The sequence below is a fragment of the Podarcis liolepis genome (assembly GCF_965112155.1).
Source record: "Podarcis liolepis genome assembly, chromosome: 10".
NCBI classification, from domain to species: domain Eukaryota; kingdom Metazoa; phylum Chordata; class Lepidosauria; order Squamata; family Lacertidae; genus Podarcis; species Podarcis liolepis.
Window position 1 is genome coordinate 44,975,907 of NC_139562.1, and position 27,432 is coordinate 45,003,338.

Genomic DNA, 27,432 nt, shown 5'->3' on the forward strand with positions numbered 1-27,432 from the left:
ACTGGGATATGACAACTGTGAAGTCAGACCCCAAATCACTTACTTGCTCCTCTGCTACAAGCAAGGGATGTGTTGACTCTTCGCCTACTGAAGGAAGACGGGCACTCCCTACGGAAGGGTGTCTGCTGGAGGGATGTGATGAAGCATCTCCATAGGAAGGATACCTTGGATACCCGTTGGGTAGACTCTGCCCACTCAACCCAGGTGCTGATTCAAAAAAAAATCCAGTTACCCTATTGTATTGAATGGCACTCTTTTATTATTTGCTGTAACAACCAATTAGCATGCATGGATGCTTGGGAAATAACAGCAGATGTGGGTGAATTCACCTGCAATATTCATCATCAGAAATCGATGAGGTCTAAATCTTATGATGAATTTTAAGACCTTCAAATGAGAACATGGTAAATGAGCTCAAGTGTCATATTCAACACGCAGAAAAAATAAACTTACTGGTAGGTGTGCGGGGTGTTCTTGGAACGTCCATCTCTGTTTGATGTGGATTCCTTTCTACTACAGGCTCCTCAACCACATTTATACTATTATTCTGCATGATCTCTTGCAACATATTAAATAATTCTTCAGCACGAGCACACTTGAAGGCAAATATTCCTACAACAACACAGAATCTGTTAGATACCTTTAATGAATAGAGTAAGCTTCCAATAACAGGTGTTGTACAGTCCATTTAAGCACATACCTGTTAATAAAAAAAGACCTATCAAACTAAATTATGTTAAACCCCTTTTATATATATATATATTGAAAAGTTTTAAATTCCTCATGATCACAGATTTAAACAAAAGGTAAAGTGGATAAAGCAGCAATAACCAGAGAGAGAAAATTCAGGAAACAAAACTTTATTGGTAAGCAGTAGCCCCTCAAAGAACACGGTTTTGCTGAGCAAAATTGTATTTCAGATTTTCTGCTCGATATTTGTAACAAAATCAATATAAAATTCCTATACAAAGAGGTAAGAAGGATCTGACAAAGGGTACAAGTTTATGTGAAGGTTAAGGGAAGAAGGAATATAAAACAGATTTGGGTGATACAGACAAAGCCAATTTGGTATTGGTCTCAAGGATAGACACAGAAACAAAGTAGACAATACCATGGATTTTCCTCTAGTATTGTTCCACTTTGTCTTTTGACAGCAGAGGGAGCCCAACTTACCATCATCAGCAAAGAGAACCAGTGCAGTTGGCAGCTTTGGATTATTCTTCCATTGAAAGCATTAAGTTAAAGTTGACATTCTTGTTAACAAGTATGTGTTTTTGCTACTGCTGAGCTTCAGCTTATCTAACATATCAAAACTATTGTCCACTACTCTGTTTCCGCCAACACAATTAGGTGTGGTAGCAGATTGTAAAACCTGAAAATTTTAGTAAATTGGTTGTGTGTTAAGAGCAGGAGTACCTTGAGCAAATTTCAAATATAGTAACAAAAAAGTTCTAGACAGTATCTAATTGTGTCATGCACACTCTCAAATATTCATGTATTTAGTCATCAACTAAATTTGGCATTATCTCCACAGTTGTCTACCACTTGCGCTCAACAACTCATTTATGCTATAAAACCTATTCAGAGAATGCTTCAGACTAAATGGACTGTGATCCACAGTGCTACAAAAAGTCCATATTTTTCCAAAGTAGCTGCTAAATAAAATAATGAATACACCAAAATTTGTCCACAACAGAAATGGAATCCTTTTCTTAATGGGCTTTGAGTACAATTAGTGGTTCACGGTCAATGTTAGCCATACTTAGAGTAGACCAGTGTTTCCAAAACGTGCGTCTCCAGCTGTTTTTGGACTACAACTCCCATCATCCCTAGCTAGCAGGACCTAGGTCAGGGACATAGTCAGAAAACAGCTGGAGACCCAAGTCTGGGAAACACTGGAGTAGACCTACCAACATCAATAAAATTACTCAAGTCCATTTCAATGGTTCTGCTCTATGAAACACTGGAAGCTCTTGTATTTTATTACAACAGCTTATGAACTTTCTGTCTTCAGACAACTGACAATTCTTTCCCAACTGAACGTCTACTGACGAACCCTAAGCACTTGCCCTGAACATCTGCAGAGGCATGAACTAAACACAAGCCCTATAACTCATCCAACATTCTTCTGTGGTATAACTGGTACACAGTACACTCATCTAATTATATCCTTTAACATCTGTGAAACTGTGGGTTGTATCCAACCCAGTTGTCCAACTAACATAAGGCAATGCAACTTTCTTTCCTTTTCCTCTCCCAAATCTGCTCCTGAGGGTTGGGGCAACCCCCAAACAGATTTGGAGCACACATGAGAAAAGGAGCTGGAGCTCCATTGCAAAATGCAGAAGCCCTGGCACTAAAAGGTAAACTTCAGTGGATACAAAGCATTGTTTTGAATACTGACTTTTGCATTTAGAAACACTTTTTAAAAATCAAATTCCTCTTTGTCCCTGCATTTTAGGAAATGACTGGCAAGTTATTGTATAAGAAAGCCTACCCCACCATTACTGATGCTCTCACTGAGGGACACCCAAAACACAGGTTTTATAGCAATAACACAATACTACTTTGGGGGGGGGGAGTGTGACTTTTCCCAGTAGCAACCAGTAGTGTCATCTGAACCTCATTAGGAATCAGGGGGCACATAAGAAAACAGCCATAACTGAACTGATTGAGAAGATGCTCATTCCCCACAGCAATTTTTTATGCCTGCTTCAAGAGAAGTTGATCTAAAAGTTGAATCTATGTACTTGTGACCATTTTCTTAATAGAATATAATTGTAAGATTTGTGGCATTCCACTGTTATTTGGTAGATATCTTCTTTTTTATGGAGGTCTGCTTTGCATTTTAAGAATTATGGTTCATCTGATACGACCTCTGAAAATGCTTTCATGGTCCACCAGCTAGAGATGACACTGTGAAGCTGTAGCTCATAATGTTTGGGTACCTTAAATATACGGTACACTGTTGGGAAATTAAATTGTTTTCCTTATGATTGCTATTAAATCGAGCAACACTTGACACCACAAATAAACACAGTCCCTCACACAAGTCGGAACACTGATGCTTACACAACAGGCTGGAGAGAAAAGGGATAATTTTTGGTAGTTACAGAAGACGAACCATATAAACACACTTCATTCTGCCACATTTAGTAATACTTAATGAGGATTAAGTGGGGAATCTAAAGCACTGTTAAACAGTTGTCTCCAAATACATGTACTTGCTTTCAAACATTAACCGAGATACAACTGGGAGCTAATAGAATGGTTGAAGATTCTTCTGCTATGATAAATTTTAGTAAAAACAAACAAACCCATCATGATCAATAAAAATGGCACTGCACTTTTGAGGATTTACAAATGTTTCCAATTTATATCCATACCAAAGTTTTAGGTGAGAGGTTAGAGCTGAGATATGATTTACAAAAGGCAATTTATGTGAGTTCCAAAAATCAATCAAATCCACAAACAAGGCATGAAAGTAGCAACCCTTTCCTATTTCTCCCCAACAACTGAGCGTCTTTCAGTGTGGAGAAGAATAGCCAATGACACATCTAGCATCCATGAAGTGTTCTTAAAAGTAATGCAAAACAATAGCCATCACCAAATATTATAGTACATGATTGTTGCTAGGATAAATGGGGAGGAAGAGAATCATGAGCATCTTGGAGGAAAGGTGGGATATAAATGTAAGATATAAAAAGTTAAGCACCTTTGAAGAGGGATATTGTAAAGAGCTTTTTGGAATTCCCAAGGATACCATGTCAACTGGATTATCTACATATTTGCCAAAGCACAACAAAGCTTTGAGAACACTTCCTTTTTCAGAAGCCATACAATACTGATTCTTCCTCAAATATGTTCTTCTATGGATTGCATCCAATGGTGCCCATGCATGGACTTCTGTTCACAAAACGAGCCTCCACCTTCCACTCCTCCCACCAGCATACTTCTATTTGCTTCAGAGACTTCCCCAACCCTCTGGAGCAGATTTGGGGGGCACGCAGGAGAGAGGAAATAAAAGTGAGGTCCTTTTGTGCAAAAATAAGTCTGCTTGTGCAATGCTGGCTTCCACCTAGCATGTTTAATAAGTCTAGGTTTAATTATGCCTTCAACCAATTTACTTGGGATAGAGGTTTGGCTAATAAGCCTGTAATTTCCTGGCTGTCCATTGGTTCCCTTTTTAAAATGTGTGGCATTGGCTTCCTTCCACTTCTCTAGCAGGGAGGCCCATTTTTAGTGACAAGTTCTCTGCATATTATTTTTAGATCATCAGTAATATCACATCTGACCTCTTTAAGAGGGTTGTTCATTTTTTGTCAAGTTTCCATATCTTATCACCTCTATTTCCCTTTTAATCCCCCTTCCCAAAAAACCCTGATTCAGGTGTGGATATGTACTAAATAACCAAGAATGATATCAAACATCCATTAGCTTCTCTGCAATCTTGTTATACTCCTTCAGTTAACCTTCTGTCCAACTGCTTTCCTGTATGTTGATATTCTATTATTGTAAGTAGTTTTGGAGGCCCTGAGGCACAAAGGTAGGCTATTAATATTTTAAAGTAAACAAGTAATCTATCCAAGTTTTTGGCATAAGCGCTGCAATATATTCAGTATGCAATTGACTGATCTCTGACATACATGATTGTAATCCATTATCTTCCACCACCAGCACCAGTACCCCCCCAAAAACAACCCAGTTTCTGTGCTTGCGTGCTACAGGGGAAGTTGATTTAGAAAGTGAGGGGTATTTCAGAAGTATGGCAAGATGGTCAGCAGGTCAAAGTAAACTACCAGGCTAGTGCAATTTCCCTGAGTGAACCAAGTAGCTCCATTTTATATGAGTCAGCATATTCTCATAGACAGGTAAGATATGGGTCACTGCAGAGGTCTTACTAGCATATTGAAGTATTAAGTGATGATTGATCATTTTAAGGTTCCTACTTGGTGATCTGAATAAATCCTTTTCTGATTTCAGAAAGGTAGGAAGTACTAACCTGGATTTCATTAAAATGCAGGGGAGGTTTTTTGTCTGTTTGTTTTAATTCAGACCAACTGTTGTTCAAAATACAGGTGTTTAGTGACTACTCTCCCTTTCTCTTTTCTAGGTCTTCTATAGGAACAAGCAAAAAGCTATTATACATACCTGGTCCAGTTTGGCATCTTCGACCACTTTCAAATGAGAAGAGATTGGAATCGTAGCCATAACGGCGCAGACAGAGGTAATGCCATTTGACAGAATCCCGTTTACGGGTATACAAGATTAGTTCTGTGTCTGTAAGTTCCATTATACCAGAACCCAACTCATTACCGTCATCATCCACATTAATAACCTATAAAATAAAATGGATACTATATATTTAAAGCAAACATTAATTTATTAAGCCACTGTCATGTACCTTACCTAACTCTACTGAACAAATATTTGATACAAATATTTAAAACTATAAATCTATAAAACTAACAAATAAATTTGGCTTCCTGATGTAATACAGTTCAAATGTATTTTATTTTCCTCTTAACATGGGGCCATGACTATTGAAGGCCACATATATTTCCACCCTCCCTCTAGGCAATTCAAGACTGGCTATTAGTGGTGGTTAACTATCTTTAGCTAATAATGCTAGGAGATGTGAAGACAGAAATCTAGGCTGTCTCTGTGGTAATTAGACAAGAGTCGGATACTATATGAAATACAAATACTATGGCTTTATTTTTGAACAACCTATCTGCTTAAAAAGCAAGTCCACCAAGAGAGAAAGAAAAATCCAAACATTTCCAAATTGCCCTACTGATTTCACATTTTCTGTCCCTAACCTGCCACCACATAATCTGAATTCTGTGCCCATTAAAGGTGACAAAACCCTACCTTGAATTTGTTTCGATGGTTATCAGGGACTGCTTCTTTATCTGGACAGCTACAACAGCTACCCATGACTTCTTTAGAAGACCATGTGATTGCTAAAACCAAAGTAAAAGAGAATGCATTTCAAAAAGAGAAATGATAACAAACATGCAAATGGCATATAAATTGACCATATACCCAAAGCATTAAAGAAAATTGGCAGAAGAAAGACAATTGTACATTAATGGAGACAGACAGAATATAAGAATGTATTGTATTTTTCGGGCCATAGGACGCACCGGCCCATAGGACGCACCTAGTTTTTGAGAGGGGGAAATAAATAAAAACATTTTTATTCCCCCCCCCAGGCATGGGGCTGGGGAAGCCCGAGCTTCCCCCAACCCCAGCCCCCAGAACAGGCAGCTCTCCACAAGCTGTGGGAGAGCTGTGCGAAGCCCAAAGCCTGGGGGGCACTGAGCTCAGCGTGCAGGCCTCTCCCACGGCTTGTGGATAGCTTCCTGAAGCCTGGAGAGCGAGAGGGGTCGGTGCGCACCGACCCCTCTCGCTCTCCAGGCTTCAGTGAAAGCCTGCATTCGCCCCATAGGACGCACACACATTTCCCCTTCATTTTTGGAGGTCCTATAGGGCAAAAAACACGGTACATAGGGTGAGCGCCAACATGGCATGAATGAGTACTTGCCCACTAGGGCATTGGGATTCCCCGGTCCTCCTTCCCCCCTCCAGGCCCATCCCCCCAAATCTGCTCCAGGAGTAAACTGAAAGTCCTGTTGCATTAGTTCATTTTATGCAAGTGAGTGGACATAACTGGATCTTACTCACAATAAGATCCTGGAAGTCCTGTTCCTTGCCTTGCTGTGGCTTGGGACCTCCAGCTACAAAAGTTGAGGCTCATGAACAGACTTTTGGCCTGGGGATTTGTTTAGTATTTGTTGCTGTTACTGATATTATTTTTTTGTATTTCTTTTTAGATCTTATTATGATTTATGTGAATTGTTTGATTTGGTTGTGAACTTTTCGATGTTTTTTTTTACTACATTTGTAATTATGTATTTATTTTCATGTTGCAAGCCGTCTTGAGCATGGTTTTTAACTATTCAGGCAAGTTCAGAAGGTGGTGAAGAGAAACATCTGGCCAAAGGTATGTACACTCACCTAGATTTGGCCATTAATATTTCTAGCCTCTGGTACAGCATCAGTACTTCTGTCATACTTCAAAACATCATGTCGCCCTTCCACATAAATGAGTTACGACCTAAAAATCAAAGTTTTAAAAACAGTCTATTATAGAGGCTCAAGAAAGCTGTTTTGAATAAAAGTTGGTTCCGAAAGCAAAACAAATTAGATAAGTAATATTTGCAGAGAATACCGTAAGTGTGCACACATGTGCTGGCCATAACTCATTCTAAAAGGGGTAATTCATAAAAACACTATATTTTTTGCTGTTACAGTATTTTTAAAAACAAAAAAATTCCTTCCAGTAGCACCTTAAAGACCAACTAAGTTAGTTCTTGGTATGAGCTTTCGTGTGTAAGCACACTTCTTCAGATACACTGAAACAGAAGTTGCCAGATCCTTCTATATAGTGAGAAGGTGGGGAGGGGTATTACTCAGAATTTTTAACACCATTCTGTTCTTTAACTGAAGATTGCTACTTAATCGAGAAACACAAATAACATAAAAGACAGCATAAGATATTCCAAAGATGTCTTCTGCTGGAGGGGTGTGTGGATCAATTATTACATTTACTTTTCAACAATTCCACCAGGTTTCTGGCTGACTGCTTGCAATGTCTACTAGAAAAGCATCCAAGTGGCTAACTGAAGCAGCCAAATTATATACGTAGCTAGCACTGCATTGAAGGGAAAGGGGAGGTCTTTTGACATCACATAAAGCTTCAGAACTGCTCCAAACATCTATCAACTCCTCTCTTCCAGTTTTGAGCTAGATTCGCATACAGATTCTCTGAGTGTAATTGGGGACTGTTGCCTAGTCTTTTCCTGAAGCAAAGATCTTTCAGCTTCTTGCTTTCTCCCAGCATTTGTTCCCACTATCTTCTCAAAGTCAGCCTCTTACTATGCTTGTTCTGTATGTTGCTATCTTAGAAGAACTACGTCTTCAAAGAATATACTACACATTGGTGCAGTATTATGTAGAAGTTCTTGTTCAAATGTGCAACTAGAGAACATCTCAGATGAGTCTCACATATAGCACTTGCAGTCACCACGCTGCAAAAGCAAATCAGGTCTGGTAAATGACAGGAAACCATATGATATCTTGGGCTGCATGGTGGAAGAAATGTGAGACATAAATGTAAGAAAAATATTTAACCCCCCCCCCCCGGTAAAAGGTCCTAATATGTACATTCTTTCCCATTAACACAACACAAGGTGGTAATGATGTAACAGGTCTACTTCTCTCAGAAGCAGAATATAATGCGCACACTTTAAAAAGAACAAATGCACCGACTACAAATTAACTACCGTTGCAATATTACAAATATTCATTCTGTCAACATTACATATTTGGGGTGGGGCAAAAATATGATTCCATTAAATGAAAGCCTTTTGATAACTAAAAAAAATGGGTTAACTGTGCAAATCCAGTGTAGGATCCAAAGCAATGGATTCAAATTTCAAGAAAGGAGATTCCAACTAAACATTTGGAAGAACTTTCTGACGGTAAGAACTGATCAAGCATAGAACGGGCTATCTCAGAAACTGGTGGACTCTTGCTCATTCAATATTTTAAAACAGAGGTTGGATGGCCATCTGTCCAATATTCTTTAGCTGTTATTCCTCCATTGCAATGACTGGGCTACAGATGACCCTTGGGGTCCCTTCCAACTCTACAATTCTGTGATTCTCAGGTTCCTTTGATGCTATCCTCCAAAAGAGATGAAAATATGTGTTGTGGTCACCAACAGTGGTTTACCAAAGCTCCATTCAACATTTTTGTTTCTGCTTCAGTGTCAAGTACTAAGCCCCACCCTTCATTTGTGCAATCTAGTCTGTTTCTATTTAAACAGATACTTGGGTCAGTTCTTTTCATGTTACGTAAATTAAAATCAAGTACTTCTGCTAAGGCTGTAGTAAACATAAATTAATTCAGCACAGATGGACCAAATTATCAAGATCAGAACCTGGCTCTTATTATACAGCCACTGTTATAAGAAGATTTTTTCCCCCACTCAAAAAGCTGTTTAATTATGTGTATTAAATAAAGCATTACTGTTTTCTAAAGTAAACATTCCCACTGGGCATTCCTTTCATCTTGCATAATTATATTGCATTGGGAAGACTCCATTTGTGTTCTCTAAGTTTACACACAGCTATTATTGCTTTTTTTATACAGCTCACACATCTGATCCACAACTCTAGAGCAGTGTTTCCCAACTGGGGGCCATATGGCCCCCTGGGGGGGAGCAGAATAATCCAAGGGGGCCACAGGTAAACATTATGTAAATGGGGGGGGGCACAGCAGGAGGCTAGGAGGTCACAGAGGGAAGTGAGAAGAAAAGAATAGAAATATTTTTTAAAAAAAGAAATCCTGATTGGCTGGCTAGCTGCTTGGCCAATCACAAGCAGGTAAGGGAGCATCCCACCAGGAGGCAGCCTACCGTTTCTTTTTGCCACCTGCATTTTCTTGGCGCAGTCCTGGTTTGTTTCCAGCAAGAGAGGGTGATGGCTGAGGCTCCCATTTTGCCCACTGCTTGTAGCTGCCGCCAGCGCTGGGCCAGGTGGCCGCCTGGGCCTGACTCTGCAAGGCACTGGGTGTAATCCACCCCAGCGCCTAGCAGATCAAGGCCTTCAGATGTTGCCAAGGGGGACAGCAAAGAACCTGCACAAGCAACGCTGACACCGAACCCTACATATAGTAAGTAAAATAGAAACATCGCCACCCGACCCCCCCATCTCCCCCCTTTCTACCAGTGGGGGGGGCACAGGAAGGAAACATTTGGAAGGGAGCCATGGTCAGAAAAAAATGGGAAACACTGCTCTAGAGCACAGTCTTTCAAAACATCACAAACAGAAAAATATCTATGTCTCCTTTCTTTGTCACCAGAGTCTTCTTAAGGGACTCACAAGAGGGTCCCATTTTCATTGCCAAACCTTACTTAAAGGTTTGGTGAAACAAACTGTTCAGCTTTATCTGTTGCAGAGCACACATAAATTATAGAGTAACAATATGGGCAATAGTTACCATGGATTTAAAAAGCAAATGTTGCTTAATGTGAGTCAACCATTCAAAGACTATACCTATGAAGTTTATCCTATGATAGGGTGCAAATATATTAGTCTGATCCTTGGATAATCAAGTTCTTAACTTTGACTAATTCCTAGATTCATTGTTGCCTACTACAAATGCGGGGCAACAATATTTAGCTGTAATTGAAGAAAAGGCTGTGATTATTTATTTTGATAAACCTAAGCACAGATGATGGTAGAGAGCTGGCAACTGAATGTTTGGTTGCATTATACTGGTATAGGAAGGTATCCATTTTAAAATGCTGGACCCTGAATGGCAGTTCTGCAAACAAAACGCCTATTTTTTCTTTTAGAAATATATATGGAGTGCCGTCCTATTCACTCAGAACAAAAATAATTTGCATTGTTATTGGAGGAAACAAATATCCAGTGGCTAAAAAGGGAGAAACAAATCATGGGCATACTTCCTGGTTCTAGTCACTGAAACTAGGGATACCTAAACTAACAGAAGTGTCTGATTTAAAGAAACCTGCTGTCTTAAGCCAACTACATCTCACTAGATCAAAATCTAGCAGACAAGCAGTTAACCACCAATGCACTGAATACTGATTTTAAAGATTGTTTTGTTTCTCAGAGAGGGCCTGGCTCTTCAACCAAGACTTCCTCTTGTGGCTTATTTTGAGAGAAACAAGCCAGCATTCTGGCTTATTTCATTCTGCCTTGGGAAAAGGAAGAGCAGGGCAAGAGCGATTTGTCCAGCAGCACCCTTGGTCATTCATGGCAAGCCATAGTTTGGCTTCCTGTAACATGTGAACCAAGCCACTTTTTCATTCAAAGGCTAAGAAGGAATGCAGGAATTGAAGAAACTTACAAAGATAGTATTAGATTTGCCAGTTTTTAAAGACCTTTTTTTAACTAGAAGAACTAGCAAAAACAAAAAAACAAGCACACACCACTTTAATCAGTCTAAAGTTTTAATATACAATAAGTGACTGTTATAATTTTCTTGTACCAGAATATAAAAGATGCTTAAACGTACTGTATAATGAATAAACTGAGAAAAGTCAACAAAATAAGGTATTTACTAAGATTCAGACCGAAGTGCCAAAGCTGCCTGTTTTCAGAACATGAAAGAGAGACTACATTCAGTTTCAAACTTTATGAACACATTCCTCAAATACCAGTAATATTAAAGGTCTCAGAAGAGGCAAGACCTTTTCCCCCAACCTTAACATCACAGTTTAATCCTTGGAACAGCTGATTAAAAAATGCCTGTAGTTTAGTTGAACTTGTCAGTTTGAGGAGAAAATCCAACATTCTGAAGGAGAAAAGCTGAAATCGTGAAACAGCTTTTACACGATTGATAAGTCTGAAACTTTTAGAAATCTCACTTCATGTTTGCTCCTTCAAATTCTAACATTTCTGCTGCAACAACATACGGTAATTCTTAAAATGGTTATTAAACTCATTTTCACAAGGCCTGCACCATTTCATCATTTGAAATATTCCTTTGGTTAATATGGGTTACAAACTTTAGAATTAGAATCACAGAATTGTAGAGTTGGAAGGGACCATAAGGATCATCTAGTCCAACCCCCCCATGTCCTTTCATATTGTCCAGCTTGAGTGCTAATATTTACAGGAGAACCCCTGTTAGGGTCTCCTACCCAATAAGATCGCTATGGTGGGGACTCATGGGTGGGCTTTATGGGTGTGATCCCACGCCTCCGCAATGACATTCCCTCTAAACCATGTCGTATCATGACATTGTTCTCATTTTATCATCGGGTGAATACACACATCAGCAGGGTGAGGGGGGCTTTGAGAGAAGGTTCGGCTATTGCCATTTGGTTTGTATGTAATTTATGTTGACTTGTTTTAATATAGTTGATTGATTTTATTTTTAATTTTGTGTATTTCCACCCTTGGACCTGCAGGTGAAGGGTGGTCTATAAATATGATAGTTGATAGATAGATAACTGCCTAGTCTATCTTTTTATCTCTATCTTTTGAATATACCATTTAGAAATAAAATAATTTAGGTAACAAAAAAGCCAGTAATATAAAAAATCCATATGACTGAATCTACCCTTTTGACTAAATCTAAACCTTTTGTGATAAGTGTTATCCGAAGATGGATTTGAATGTTCCTTGTCCCTGGGAAAGCAAAGTCATCAAAATCCAGAGGTTGGAGGTATCAATTATCTCTGCAGTTACAAACTGCGTGTCACATACAGCATACAGCAGTGAGTCACATCACTATTCCTCAAAATCACAAATGTACTGTTTTTCATAGTACACTCCAAGTGCTTTGGCTCCTACGAAAATGAAGTAATTGGAAGGCTCACACAAGCTTCAACAGAATTGTAAATTGCTACACACCGCCCACATAGCTTTGAGTGCTTGAGTGTGTGTGATTAGGAGGGCTGATGCATGATCACACCAAATTCCTTCCCTTAACTCACAGATCAAAAACTTGCCCTCTCAGCTACATTCTTCTTTAAACAGTCACTGTTACCCTGGTAACCCTATGCTGCTGACACAGGCAGCTGGTCCATTTAAAGTCAGCCCTAGCTGGCAACCAAAATGTTTGTTCAACCAGTTGGGAATAGTTTCTCTCAATTCCAGAGAAGTTGCTGCTTTGTACTTTTCAACGCCACCCCTATTTAAATGTTTTCATTTTGACACATTTTTTAAAAATATAAACTTTAACTACTCTGATTATTTATACACTTTTTTATTCTTAGAAATACAAACTTACTGCAAAGCTTTAAAAACTTATGCTCAAATATAAGAGGGAAGGAGAAGGGAACCCATTTTAATTTTTTGAAGTACACATAGCGAAAGCAATCAGATTCTTTTGTCTTCCGCATAAACCTATAGTACAGATTGTTGTATATATGAATGGAAGCCTTCTGCAAAAAAAATCTGAGTTCAAACTCCATTTCATGAATTTCTGATAGCCAAAAAATGTATTTTTCCTGAATCAAGATTATAGAAACACATTTCAGTTACTTTGTAAGTTATCTCATAGAAAACAATTTGTCTGCTTTGACTTTTACTGGTAAAAAGAAGGGGGAAATGCAGTCCAGATACTGAGGTCCTTTCTTAATAAAGATAGGAATGAAATTACAAATCCTCCAACTGTCCCTGCCAGACAAATACAAATAATGAGCCAACTTTATTTCAAGTGCTCAAAGATGTCCAGTTCTGCCCATTCACCCTCCCAGTTTTTACTGCACTCTTGGCTTTATTTGATTAGGTAAAAATAATTTATTTTGCTAACCACTTAATTTTATTGCTGAGATGAGACAAGGCCATAGCATGGGCTAACACTCCACAGCTCTGAAAAGAAGGACGGCCAACTTCTTAAGTCTGTGAAGATCTCTCCATTAACAGTGGTAGAAACACTGGAGAAGATTTTAACAGGATTTTATGAGGTTAATATCAACTAAGCACTTGTGCGCCACCTGGAAAGCACACAATACAAATGCAAAGAACTTTACAACCTACAAGTAGGCATTGCCAAAGCATTCTGCTTTCTATTTACATGTTTTTTTGAATATGAAATGTCTTATGAGTATTTGGGGGGGGGAACCTTCCCACACCTATCAAGAGGTAATCTTTATGCTGAGAGTTCTTATACTTTACAATGCTAGCATACTAATCTTGACTGTCAAAGAAACCAATAATGAAAGCAAACAAGCAATAATCTCTACTGGGTGTGACTGAAACATGTAAACATCAGTACTGAGTCAAACAGGGCTTATTACTATTGCAGTACTCAGAAAGTAGTAGTAGTAGCAGACTTAAAATTGGGCCTTATGCCATTTACAATAATGTACACACAAAAGCCAGTCACCTGTTTTTTCTTGTCTCCTGTTCCTAAATCTGGCTGTACATCAGGGAGATCCTCTCCTTCCATTCTGGCAACCATGCCATATCCAATTCAAATCATTCTCACTTGCTTTTCTTATTAGTTTACTGGCAGTCAATACATTTTTCTGTATCAAAAAATTAAATCCACAAACTGTTCAGGAAAAAGCAATTGCAAGGACAGAATACGTGTCGTTATGTTTCACTGTCCATTGCATTTCTCTTGCAATTGAAATTGCTTTCGTGCTGCATACAGAGTTGTCTTAGGACATTGACACCTCAAGATAAAAGTAGTTGTCTGGTGGGGAGGGGAATATTTCTTGTTTGGATACTTCTAGAATCCAAAGAGATATTTAAGCTTAGGCTCTGGTTGAACTTGATAGGAGGACTAGTGTGTCATCTAACAACAGTGTAAGATTCACAGAATTGGAAGCAGTTCTTTATTTTCACTGCTGGTGCCAGAATCCTCTCCTTGACAGAAACAGCATGCCAAAAGTACTTATTAAGGAGTAAGATAATCCAAGTCAGTTCCCATATAAATATTTTCTTGTAACCCCAAATTTTCTGGAAAGTATTGTTGGCCAAAAGCAGCCTCTACAGAAACTAGTGAGTTAACCCTGTTGGACTGTGATGACGCAAAAGTAGCTCCAACATGCTATCCTACCGCTTTTCCAGCACCTAGTACTACTTGGGAGAGACAAGGGGACTCTTCAAATACCTTGTAGACCTCCAATAAGCTTTCTTTTCCCTGTCTAGCCACAAAAGCATGCCAATCTTTGTTGTTTACATACAAAGCAGAATCCTGCCGGAAATCCCTAGTTCTACAGAAAAAGGTCCATTCTAATATCCCATCTGTGAAATTTCAAATTCTTTAAACAGGACACTGTGAAGGTACACTCACAGACTTATGAACCCAGCTCCTGACAGTCATAAAATCATAGAGTTGTAAGGGACCCAAGGGTCATCTACTCCAACTCCCTGAAATGCATCTTCCTCTATATAGGTAAAGGTAAAGGGACCCCTGACCATTAGGTCCATTTGTGGCTGACTCTGGGGTTGCAGCGCTCATCTCGCCGTATCGGCCGAGGGAGCCGGCGTACAGCTTCCAGGTCATGTGGCCAGCATGACTAAGCCACTTCTGGCAAACCAAAGCAGTGCACAGAAACGCCTTTTACCTTCCCGCCGGAGCAGTACCTATTTTATCTACTTGCACTTTGACGTGCTTTCGAACTGCTAGGTTGGCAGGAGCAGGGACCAAGCAACGGGAGTTCACCCCATTGCGGGGATTCAAACTGCTGACCTTCTGATCGGCAAGTCCTAGGCTCTGTGGTTTAACTCACAGCACCACCAGCGTCCTACTCCAATTAGAGATCAACAAAATTTGTGTTTGCCACCAGCTTTATGCCTCCCTGAAGGGAGAGACAGGGCACCTTCAGTGCCTCTGTAGTCCAGTGCGACTGAGTCTGAGCTGAAATGGGTAGACATGGAGGAACACTTGATATGACTGCAGCAAGCAACTTTTCTTTATTATTTCCACTCTATAGCTGCCTTTCTACATATAGCACCAAAGGTGGCTAATGGTAATAATAAAAATACAGTAAGTCCATTTTATAGTTAGTAGAGAACACAAATCAAAGCCACATCACACATAACAAGATGAGCTGTAGAACCTATTAAGGCAAGCTGCAAATTAAGAAGTCAAGGCAGCTGAACCAGCCTGTCTAGGTTGCTTTTTTAAGTCTTTGTCAAGACAGTGGAAGGGCACCTGAAATTGGCTAAGCAGCCTTCCTAGGGAAGGACTTTCAAGCTTTGGGCACAGCCACCAAAAAGGCACCAAGCCCTATTCACTAGGAGGTACTGTACATAATTACCAAAGACCTGGTTTTGCTCCCATGGTTCAAAGACAGCCATTGCTGCCATAAATGTCTCAATCTGTAATGGTCAGGAAAAGTGGGAGGGTGGGAAAATTGATGTTCACACTTGCCATAACACTTGCCACATCTCTGAGAAAAAACAGCATCTAGGCTCCAAGGAGAATGGGGTGTGTAGTTAAAAGGTATGAAGTCTGCCTATCAGCTGAGTGAATTACTCACCAGCAAGCAGTGCTTAGCTCCAACATTGAGAATGGAATACGTTCTGGAGAGGTAGAAAACTAACTAGCAACTCCCCTAAGGCAAGTTCTCACCCAACTGTCTTAATAATGGTTCAATTTGCTTGTGGTTTCCAAGATTGCCACCTGGTGAATCTTTAGGAAGCCAATTTTCAAATTATTAATGCTAGTGCAACAAAGTGGAGAATATACCAATAATTCATCTGAAAGGCATCGCTTTTAATATTAAGATAAACTTGCTATACTTTTTAAAAAAAATTTCATTTAGGGAATAGCAGCAATGCCATGAACTCAACATCAAATCAGCTATACTGTATATGGAAATGCTGATAAGTCTGCCTCTTACAGGTATTAAGGAAGCTGTTGTTCTGAATGTTTCATGAAACAATCATTTTATTCTTTCTTACTACTGATTTTTGTATACTGCTATGGGAGTCTTCTCTGCTAATGAGCAGGGTATAAATGCTTCAGATAAATACAATCTATTTTTATGCAATACAAAAGTTCACAAGAAAGAAAGAAAGAAAATATGTTCATGTCTGAAAAATAACCAGAGTGGAGTACACAAGGTTTTAAACAGAACTTAAGATTGATCCCTTGCAATTTACTTTAGGTGAAAACTTTGCATCATTATTCCTAAACACATGACACAAAGTCAATCTGTTCAAACTAGTGGAACAAACTTCCACATACTGGGGGAGGTAGATTACAGTATTAGTAATTCCACACTGTACAGAGCTGGAAGAATGTTTCAGATTCTTAGACATGAGCCTCAGATTAAGGACTATTTCTGCACGTAAACACGTTTGAAGCTAACATTTTTAAGGTATAATGTACTTTAAGAGTCTTACTAGGCTGTTCCTGGCCCAGAGCTAGCTAGGCTTTTGAATAGCCTTACTCTTTTTTTCTTCCAGCCACTAGTAATGTTCCACATATTGCAGAATGATACTTTGAAATTTCAACTCTTTCAAGGCAAGCAGGCAAAGGTGGAAAGAGGCCATTAAGTTGCTGATCCAGAAATGCTTCTAAACCCTCAGCCTAGTGTAGGGGTTCCCAAACTGTGGTCGGCAGGCCACCAGTGATCCATGGGCTTCATTCAGGTGGCCCACAACATCTCTGTTAATAATTTGATACAATAGAAGAAATTAAAGAAGCAAGAAAATGCAATAAAAAGCATACAGCATCTAGCAAAATGCACCATAATTGCTACAGCAGGCAGAAATATCATTAAATGATCCACGAAAACCCTTAGCAATTTTCAAGTGGTCCATGGAGGGGAAGTTTGAGAACTACTAGTCTAGACTCTAGTATGTATAGCCTGCTGAGGAATCAGGCAACAGGACTAAAACAGTCGTCATGTTATTGTGTGACACAAAAACATTAGAAAAAGTCTGCTGTTGGAGTTGTCTTAAAGCATTGCAATATCTAAACAGCAATTCTCTACACATGGCAGGGCAGTGGGCTTTTGTACCTCCAATATCCTATGCAACTGAGAAGTAAATGTAGTCACTATGCCCCACTGGGCATCATGTCACATCATGTCAAGTTAGAAAACTTATTCTCTTGTAGCTTGTTTGTTTTTAAACTTCCACCACTTTATTTTGAGTCAACTACGGTCCATCAGTCAACTAAGGCACAGTTCTTTTCCATATCAACAGTCCAAATTTCTTCTCACTCTGATCTTCTACATTTCATGAACACACACTTCATATACTGATTTCCTGCTTCCACCTATCCTTAAAGAGAAATACAGGGGGAAAATCCACCTTTGTCATTCACAGCTGACGCAGACTGATACTAGGCTGTTTGCAAACAATAAATAGGAGCAAAATCCCAAAACCTCCAACTCTGGCCCCAGCACATACTATCTTCCATGGAAATTCACCTTGCATCATTTCTAATTACTTATTCACTTGCTTTCTCAGTCACATTAACTATACAACTAGCGTATTAGGTACATCCACACCTCTATGGAGTACAGGGGTCTTTCTTTGGCTTATCTCTTTAAGCCACTGGTCATGCCAGGTGTGCAAAAGGTTAACTCTGTAACAGACATGCAAGAAACAATTTGTTTTGTACAAACAGTACTCTTAGGGTACATACAGTGAAGACAATTACGCACTATGCACTTTAAAAAAAATAGAATCTCCACACCAAGAAAAAAATGAACTAGGCATTCACTCTTAATGTTACACTTCTCCTGCATGTGTGTAATTTGCTAAACTCCTATTCTGCATTACTTCTACAGATTTACGGTTTGGGATTTTTTTGTCTGTGCTACACATCTTTCATAAGGAGATGGTGTTAAGAGCAAGGGTGCAAACAACTGTGCAAAACAGTAATAAGTAACTTTGCATGGCACACAAACTCACCCACCTAGCCCATTTAGGAGCAACGTAGCTTGTCACAAACAGCATCTGCAAGTGTTCAGATATCTCTAAAATCAGGAGGAGGAGGAGTCTTTTTAAAGATGAGATTCTCAGAACTGTGAATACATTGACATGCAGAAGACAAAGCTGTGCAGTTACTGTGAAGGTTGATAAACTTCTCTCATTGAGATTTTTCATATTAATGTAATGTACAGTATCTGTTTTGTAGGAAACCATGGCAAAGTCAAAATCATCATCCTCTGCAAACCCTTTTGAGAACATGCTATTCAAGCTAGCTTAGACATTTACATATTAGGCTTGCCGATCAGAAGGTCGGCAGTTCGAATCCCTGCAACGGGGTGAGCTCCCGTTGCTTAGTCCCTGCTCCTGCCAACCTAGCAGTTCGAAAGCACACAAAAAAATGCAAGTAGATAAATAGGTACTGCTCTGGTAGGATGGTAAACAGCATTTCCGTGTGCTGATCTGGTTTCGGTGTTCCGTTGCACCAGAAGCGGCTTAGTCATGCTGGCCACATGACCTGGAAAAACTGTCTGCGGACAAATGCTGGCTCCCTCAGCCTGTAAAGCGAGATGAGCGCCGCAACCCCAGAGTCGTCTGCGACTGGACTTAACTGTCAGGGGTCCTTTACCTTTTTACATATTATTCATTTTGAATTAAAAAACACAGTCCCTCTCCCCCGCAAGCTAAATTTGAATTGGTGGGGGTGGGGGGGCTTAAAAGACAGAGGGCAGTATTCAAGTAGTTCTGTTACCACAATAACTTCCTTCCCCCTCCATCTCCCCATGTGCCTGCCACACTCTCCCCAAATCTGCTCTAGAGGTTTGGGAGAACCCCAATAACATATTTAGGGGATGTACAGGGAAAGGAAGTTCCACTGCATAGCCAGATGTCCCTACACTAATGGAAGCATTTCATTGGATACTTCACATATCTTCTACTTGCTAAAATAAAAAGGTCTTGTTGTGCTGCCTGAAATATATTCAGGGCCAATGATTAAGAGTTGCAGAATGGGCTGGAAAAAGGAATAATGGAACAGATTTGACCAAATGAAACTTAAGTAGAGAAGCTTAGAGGGCAAAGCCATCATCACTCAGTGCCAACCAGACTATTTGTTATGGTACTGCTGTCAAAATTAGAAATGGTTACATTAATTATTACTAGTTAATACTATTATTCTTTATATGATTTTTACTCACCCTTCACCATGATGTGCCAGGGCAAGTTACAACAATTTAATTTAAGCAAACCTCACCCTTATTGAAATACAACACAATAAAGCCAATAAAGTTAGCTAAGGATCACTGGACTGTCAATATTTCAGTCCCGAGCTGGAAAAATATTGTTCTCTTGCAATATTGTTCTCTTCTCCCATTCCCCCCACCACCACCACCCCCAGAAATTTATTCAATGGGTTGGTATTTTTCCCCCTTCAAAATATTATTTGAGAATGGCAAAATTCATTATCAAAAATTAACTACCCATCAGCTGACACAGAATACCAGAAAAACAAAATAGCTCTGCAAGAGGTGTTCCAAGTTGCTCTGGGTTTCTGTTTGGAAAATAAAATGCAGAGTATAAATAAAAACTTAAAAACACTTTAAACAAAAACTTTAAAAACAAAGCTTTTATTTTGTTACATAAAACTTCTGAAGTATTTAGCAGTGTAACCTCAGATGGACTTTGTCAAAATAAATAACTACATAAACAAACAGTATGGTCCCTTGAACAGCCCACTCTCAGCTAAGATTCCTCAAAACATGTTTGGAACTGACTCAAATAAGGACATTTAAACAGGCAATTAATGAAGTCCATGCATATTATTCCAATAATATTCACACTGAGAACAGGCTATTGTTCCCTACTCAGACCTTATTGTTTAGGTTTTTCCATGGTTTAGTTTTTTCTCCTCCTAGGAACAAGTCAAACAAACCTAAAACCACTTGCAGCTACATCTTTTTAATTGGTGTAGTATACAACCTACTTTGGAAAAACATTTGGCACAGATGAACCTAGTGCTTAGTTGCTCAAATACAGTCTCTTATTTATCCCTCCCCACTAGGAAAGCTTGATATTTTTCAGTGCATAAAAGCTAACACTATTTTCAGCTCTTGGGTTAAATCCAAGTTTTGACATTTTCAGTGACTAGCATTTGTACATATTTGTGATGGAAAAGCAAAACACAACCCTGATGAATCACACACATTTATTTAAGTAGTTGGTTAAAAGTGAAATATTTATTTTTTAAAAAGATTATATAATCCAAGGACTTCCATCCTAAAACATGCTTACTCAGAAGAGAACCCCATGTCTACATAGAACAGGGATGTCCAACAGGTCAATCGGGATCGACTGGTCGATCCCTGGGAGGTTGCAGTCGATTGCTGTCGATTGCGGGCTCATTTTCCTTTGCTTTTGCCTAAGAGCACCCAGCTCAGATTTTTTTGTATGTTCTCTATTGTGTGTTTGTGAGTACTGGTATGATTATTTTTATCCTGACTTCCCATAGTTGTCCTCTCACCACCATTTTATTCCCACTACTATCCTAACATGTAACGAAACCGAGAGAAAGTAAGGCAGGTCAGTCACTCATTAAGTCTCTTGGTTAAGCAGGAATTTGAACTTGTGTCTTAATCATCTGAATTCCAGCAGTCTAAATATGCCACCACCCAGGCTGTGACTAGGTGAGTAATTCTCAGGTTAATCACAACAATAAGCCAACAAAGGCTTATTGTAACAAAGCTGTTACAGATGTTATTAAAAATAAACAATTAAGCTGAAGTCGCAGCAGGAAAAAGGGTAGTAAATAAATGTTATAATTCCATGAGAAAAGTGAGCAGTAATCATGACTATGGGCTTTGACTTTTGCAAGATAAATGCAGCTACCTGCCACTAAACTAAGGTTGTTGTTTTTATTTTTAAAAAATCACTGTAGCATGTTTTTAACTTGTTACAGATTAGCATGATCTAGTAACTAACAGATCAGTTACCGTAATCTAAAGCATATTATATATGTCAATAATTAAGAAAACTGATTAAGAAAATAGCCCTTCTCTGTAATTATCCCATTTAAAAATGGGAAAGAGAAGAGTGAGTACAGTCCAAATTTCTACTCTAGCTTGGAGAAGTCCCTCAAAACAAGGATCTGAAAATCTTAGGTAGTAGGTATCGGCAAATTGTAAACATATACCTTGAAACATCTACTATGACTTCAAAAACTTTCACCTCACAAAAAACCTGAGCTAAGATCATTCTATGCAACAGGTTTCTGGATGTTACTTTGCAACTACATAACAGACATATAAGCAATACATTACAATTGAAACTTATTCGCAACCACACATACTCTTCTGCTTCCATCTTCCATCAAGAACGTTAACACAAAATCTATTGTCTACAACCGAGCTGCACGTATGATACAACTCCATCTGCTCAGATTCATGAGGCAGACTGTGATAGCTTACAGTTTAGACCTATCAAATGAAGTGAGAAAGCAGATCTATAAGGCCAGATGGGACCCATCAATAATCTACTACTGCACAGTCATAGAAGAAGAAAAAATACAGAACCTCGGTTGTTCTAACCTACTGCTCCCAGCTAAACCACTAAAATGTGTCAATGATCTACCGCCTATCCTGCAAAATGACACATCCCTCTCAAAGGTTTGGATGGCAGACCTGTACTTGATTACAGCCAGCCCACCAAGCCAGCCTAAAAAAACTACTTACCAGCAACAACAGTCCACATAAGAGACACACAAATAAACGGACCAAATTTGGCAACAAACTGAGATGCCAACTTTGTCCCCACATGTACTCAGGCAATGATAATGTCAATCACAACATTATGTTAATCACTGGTGTATCTTCCAATGCCCTGCTGCATTCCTTCTTTATGCAGAAAAATAAACAGACACAATCTGACATCAGAAATGGAAATATCCAAAAACCAGTAAGTGAACATTTCAACCCACTGACCTTAAGGTGGCCATATTGAATTAAAAGAAAAAGGAAGACTGCAATGTGAAACCACCAAATTGCAACTCATCAATCAGGCAATTCAATTTCATCAGTTCCGGCTTGAACTGAGATTGTGATTTGTTATCACACTATATTTGTTAATAAACTTACCAACTCACCAGTAATGCCTGGTTAACTAGACAGGGTAACTAGTTTTCCTTTGAGGACGTCACCGTTTTCTATTCTCCCATATCCCATCATCCTCTGAATTCACTCCTCTATATCCACCTTCCCCCATTTATATGTGTGCTTGCCAATTTAGGGTTACACTTGGCTACCATTCTGGAATCAGACTAAGAAAAGCTCCAATGCAGACCCACATATTTCTACTTTCTATGATCACCACTGATGTTGCTATTTGGCCACCTTTCTCCCAACCTCGGAGAGGTAGTGGTGGGCAATGATCTCAGCCTGCTCAGAGCTTCAATATTAGGTGAAAGAACTGGAGCCAGAGCAACTCAGTCACACAGTGGCCAAAACATCAAGCTCCAGACCTTACAGAAAGGGAGGTAGAAAGGTTATTTGGCCAAACAACAGCAATTGAAGGATTTTACATTTTTTTGACTTTGCATCCGAAGCCAGCCAAAAATGGTGGAGCCCCGATAATATGAAATACAATTATATGACTAACATTTTCACAAGTAATAAAAACTGATGTTCCTTAAGCAGCTTTGAGAGGCTCACACACCACCTTCTCAAGGAATGACCCATCCTGCTGCCTAGGCATGCTTCCCCCCCCCCCCATTTGGCATCACTACTACTGATGCAGGAGCTTTTTCTCTCCCACCCACCAGCATATTTTTAAAATAAATAAATGAAAGCATTCAATGGATGGTAAAAAATGTTCGCTAGTTGCAAACACACAGTTCAGAGTGTTTGCAATTAGACAGGTATGAAAAATAAATTCTCTGCAATCCAATCTGTTTCACTTTCCTGTACCGCTAAACAAACAGCTTGCCACAGCTGCAAATGGCAGATATGGCCATTAAAGTAATGCAGCAAACACTAGATAATTTTTCTTTAAACATTTTTTACATAAAACTCAATTTGACATTTCTTAGAAAGAAGAGCCAATTTTTCTCTTGCCCTAATTTTTTCTACCCTCTGATATTTCTTCTTCCAACTCTGAAGTAGGCAAGAGATCACTGAATGACATCTCTGTCTTTACTGACTCAAAGTCAACAAATATTCCATGGCATTAGGTGCCCCATAGAAACAGGGGGGGAAATCCATTCCATTTGAAGTCTTTAGGCATTGTTAAAGAGAAGTAACAAGAATAATTCATGCACTTAATGTCACATGTGCAGAGTAATACTATTTTCACATTACACTGAGTGGGACCAAAGATATGACAACCTCTATGCTAGCAGAGCAGCTGACTTGTTCCCCCTCCCAGGAACAGAGGGGGAAATATGCAACCAGGAAAAAAAACCTTAAAGATGCAGAGTTCCTGTAAACAGCATCCACCACTCAGGGACTCTGCTGACAACACCAACATGCCACCCATAAAGGCAACCAATGAACTCACAATGAGGCATACACACCCTGCACCACCAAACGCAATATGACGCCATAGCACCAACAGCACACAGGAAGCATAGATCCTGCTATTGCAAGTTCCCAGGCAGCCCAAAAGATAGGAGCTCAAATAGAGTTACCCTTCTCACAAGTACTAAGTTATGACACTTAAAGGGAAGGAATAATAAATACAACACAGCACCCTCATAGCTCCCTGGAATAAGGGTTTAAGCTCCACCCAGGAAAAACAGGATTGTATCCAATGCAACACTGACTCAAGGAAGCTCACACAAAGGGAATCCATCACTGCACTTTCACTGCAATCCATTGAAAAGCACCTATCAAATGTTGGGGCATTCTCAAGAAAAGACTGGGATGATGGCACAGAGGGCTGAAGCAGGGAGAATGAACGAGGACAATATGGTGGAGATACCCTACGCCACATCCTAGGTCTTACCTGAAGATCCACCGACCCTCAGGAGAAGATTCTGATGGGTGAAGGGGTTGAAGGAGGGACAGGAGATGGGGAATTCCCCTTATGCTAGCATCCTTTACCAAATGCTGCACTGCATGCAACCCAATTGGTTGTGTCAAGTTCAGGGCAAAGACTTTCCCAGCAACAGAGCTAGGCAAAACACACATTTTTGAGTAATTAAAATTATGTACATAAAATATTATATTGACTATGAAGTAAAAATGCTTTAGATGAGAAAAATTTAAAACACAAATATATATCGATCATATTATTTCCCCCCATGCTATCATTCATTAATTTTTATTAATGTAAACATGTAATTCCAAATGCACATGAGTATATTTATACCTTTACAACAACTAAAAACAAATAATACTATTACATATTTAAAAAGCTAATTGAGTCCAACTTAGGAAACTGAAGACTACATTAACATTGGATTAGCCTTCAACACAAACAATTTACAAGCTCTTACCTCTTTGATTAGTTAATCATACTACATAGGAAAATAACCTTTCTACAGGTGTGTAATGTGTATCAGCATAAACTTGCATTGACCTGGTTGTACAAGTTGTACACTGCCAGATGTTCATTCAGCATTCCAAGATTTTAGTGATTATCACTTAGATTATGCCACACCCCTGGCCTTGCCTTTAAAAATAATAATAATAACGCTGTCATTCTCGAAACAGAAGTCATCTGAAAAACTTACTTTAAAAAATTGTAACCAGCCTGATTTTTTTTTAATCAACTTTAGAAAAAAGTGTGTATTTAAGTAATGCAGGCAGTTAATTAAAAATAAGATCAAGTTACTTTAGAAATAAGAGTTCAACAGTTAAGGAACATGGGTGCTTTCTGTACCTTCTGTACATAAGAACACAAGAGTCCCACAGGATCAGACCAAAGGCCCTAGCCCAGCATCCTGTCCTCAGACTGGCCAACCAATTGCCCATGGGACACCTGCAAGCAGAACCTAAGCTCAACAGCACTTTTTTCACTAGCAATTCCCAGGAACTGGCATTCTGAGGCACATTGCCTATAACAGTGGCGGCAGAACATAGCCATCATGGCTAACAGCCACTGATAGCCTTATCCTCCATGTATTAATCTAATCCTCTTTCAAAGCCATCCAAGTTGGTGGCCATCAGTATCCTTTTGTGGAAGCAAATTCCATAGTTTGACTAAGCACTGTGTGAAGAAGTACTTTCTTTTGTCTGTCCTGAATCTACCAACCTGAATCTTCATTGGATCTCCATGAGTTCTAATATTTTCTGTCTACTTTTCTCCACACAATGCATGATTTTCATAGAATCAGAGAGTTGTAGCGTTGGAAGAGACTTTGAGGGTATTTTGTCTAACCCCCTGCAATTAAATGTCTATCATGTCCCCTCTGACTCATCTTTTTTCTAAACTAAAATTCCCGAAATATTGTAACCTATCCTCATATGGGAGTTGCTCCATCCCCTGGATCATTTTGGCTGCCCTCTTCTGAACCTTTTCCAGCTCTGTTATAGCTTTCCGAGATGAGGCAATCAGATCTGTACACAGTATGCAAAGTGTGACCACAAAGATATGTATAATGGCATCATGTTATCAATTTTCAATGCCCTTCCTAATGAACCCTAGCATGGAATTTGCGCTTTCCACAGCTACTACTCATTAAGTCCACATACATCTGCATCCAGTCATCCACTACAATCCCAAGGTTAAGAACATTTGAGTTCTTTAAGAACTTACAGGTGGATGCCATCCAGACCCAGTGATTTGGAAGTTTTTATTTTTGTCGATAAGAACTTCGTCTCATTGCACTGCTATTTGCCACTGTTCCTCAGACTCCCTTTCTGTTACAGGGACCTGCCAAACTATCTTATGCTGTGAAGACAAGATACAAATAAAATTCATTCAGCTTCTCCACAACATCCTTATCTTCCTTTAGCGCACCTTTGAATCCTTTCTCATTAAAAGATCGAACCACCTCCATAGATGGTATCCTGCTACTACTGTATTTAGTGTTTAAGAGCATGCTATTTGACCGCATTTGAACTTGTGCCTGCTGCCTTAAGAAATGCCTTTATGGTGCTCAGATGGCCACTACAATAAGGTTTCATATGATGACAGACTCTGCATATGTGACCAAGCACAGGTGGGAGACATCACGCAATACTTGTCAATCTTTGTGCCTGTCTAGTTGGCCCTGCACATGGAATCAGCAGCATTTCACAAAAATCTACTTCGAAAGTCCTGGCTTTCAACACCCTACCTAGCAATCTAAATTTTATTTCCAGGAACTCTCAACCACATTTCTCCATGTCACTGGTGCCAACATGCACCGTGACAACTGACCCCCCCATCCTATCTATCAGACTATCTAGGCAACAGACATCATCTGCAACCTTCATTCGAGACAGGCAAGTCACCTGTTGTCTGCACATCCACCACAAACCCAGCATGTCAGGCATCCCCAACCTTCCATCATCCCTGACCACTGGTCCTGTTAGCTAGGGATCATGGGAGTTGTAGGCCAAAACATCTGGAGGGCCGCAGGTTGGGGATGCCTGATCTATGTTCCCAATGATCGTCACCCACTACCAGGATCTTCCCCCCACTTGCAGATAAGTAGCTTCCTCAGAGAGACACCTGTCTTCCCCAAGATCTTCCCTGTCCATGACAGAAGGCAAGCTGTCATCCTAGGCATGGGACACACCTATCACATCCCCAAAGGGGACTCAACTAACACTGATGTGATTAAAGATTAAATTTATATTTCAAATATAAGAAAGAGTTTAACTTGTACCCATCATTCCAATGTTCAGTATTGCATAGCTCCACTGAATTGTTACTGCATTCCTCCAAGCAAAAATAAATAAATAAATAAATAAATTCTACCCCAAATATATCTCAGTGTGTCCCCAAACATGTTCATGTGTGTGGTGCGGGGGGGGGAGGCACTTAAGTATGCTTCCCTGTATCA

At 39.5% G+C, this 27,432-nt stretch overlaps 1 protein-coding gene across 2 annotated transcripts in view; it reads right to left on the reverse strand.

Annotated features, from left to right (window-relative positions):
- Window positions 1–27,432, reverse strand: part of FRS2 (fibroblast growth factor receptor substrate 2) — a 41,037-nt gene that overhangs the window by 11,974 nt on the left and 1,631 nt on the right. The window contains exons 1-6 of one of the 2 annotated variants that reach the window (XM_083463603.1): window positions 13,939–14,073; window positions 7,024–7,123; window positions 5,875–5,966; window positions 5,152–5,338; window positions 454–612; window positions 44–207 (exon numbers count right to left, since the gene is read on the reverse strand). In XM_083463603.1, coding sequence (XP_083319729.1) covers window positions 44–207; window positions 454–612; window positions 5,152–5,338; window positions 5,875–5,940 — 576 coding nt within the window. In that variant the 5' untranslated portion in view covers window positions 5,941–5,966; window positions 7,024–7,123; window positions 13,939–14,073. Of the gene's footprint in view, window positions 1–43; window positions 208–453; window positions 613–5,151; window positions 5,339–5,874; window positions 5,967–7,023; window positions 7,124–13,938; window positions 14,074–27,432 lie in introns of those variants that run through there. The other variant, XR_014516602.1, reaches the window with a different exon arrangement.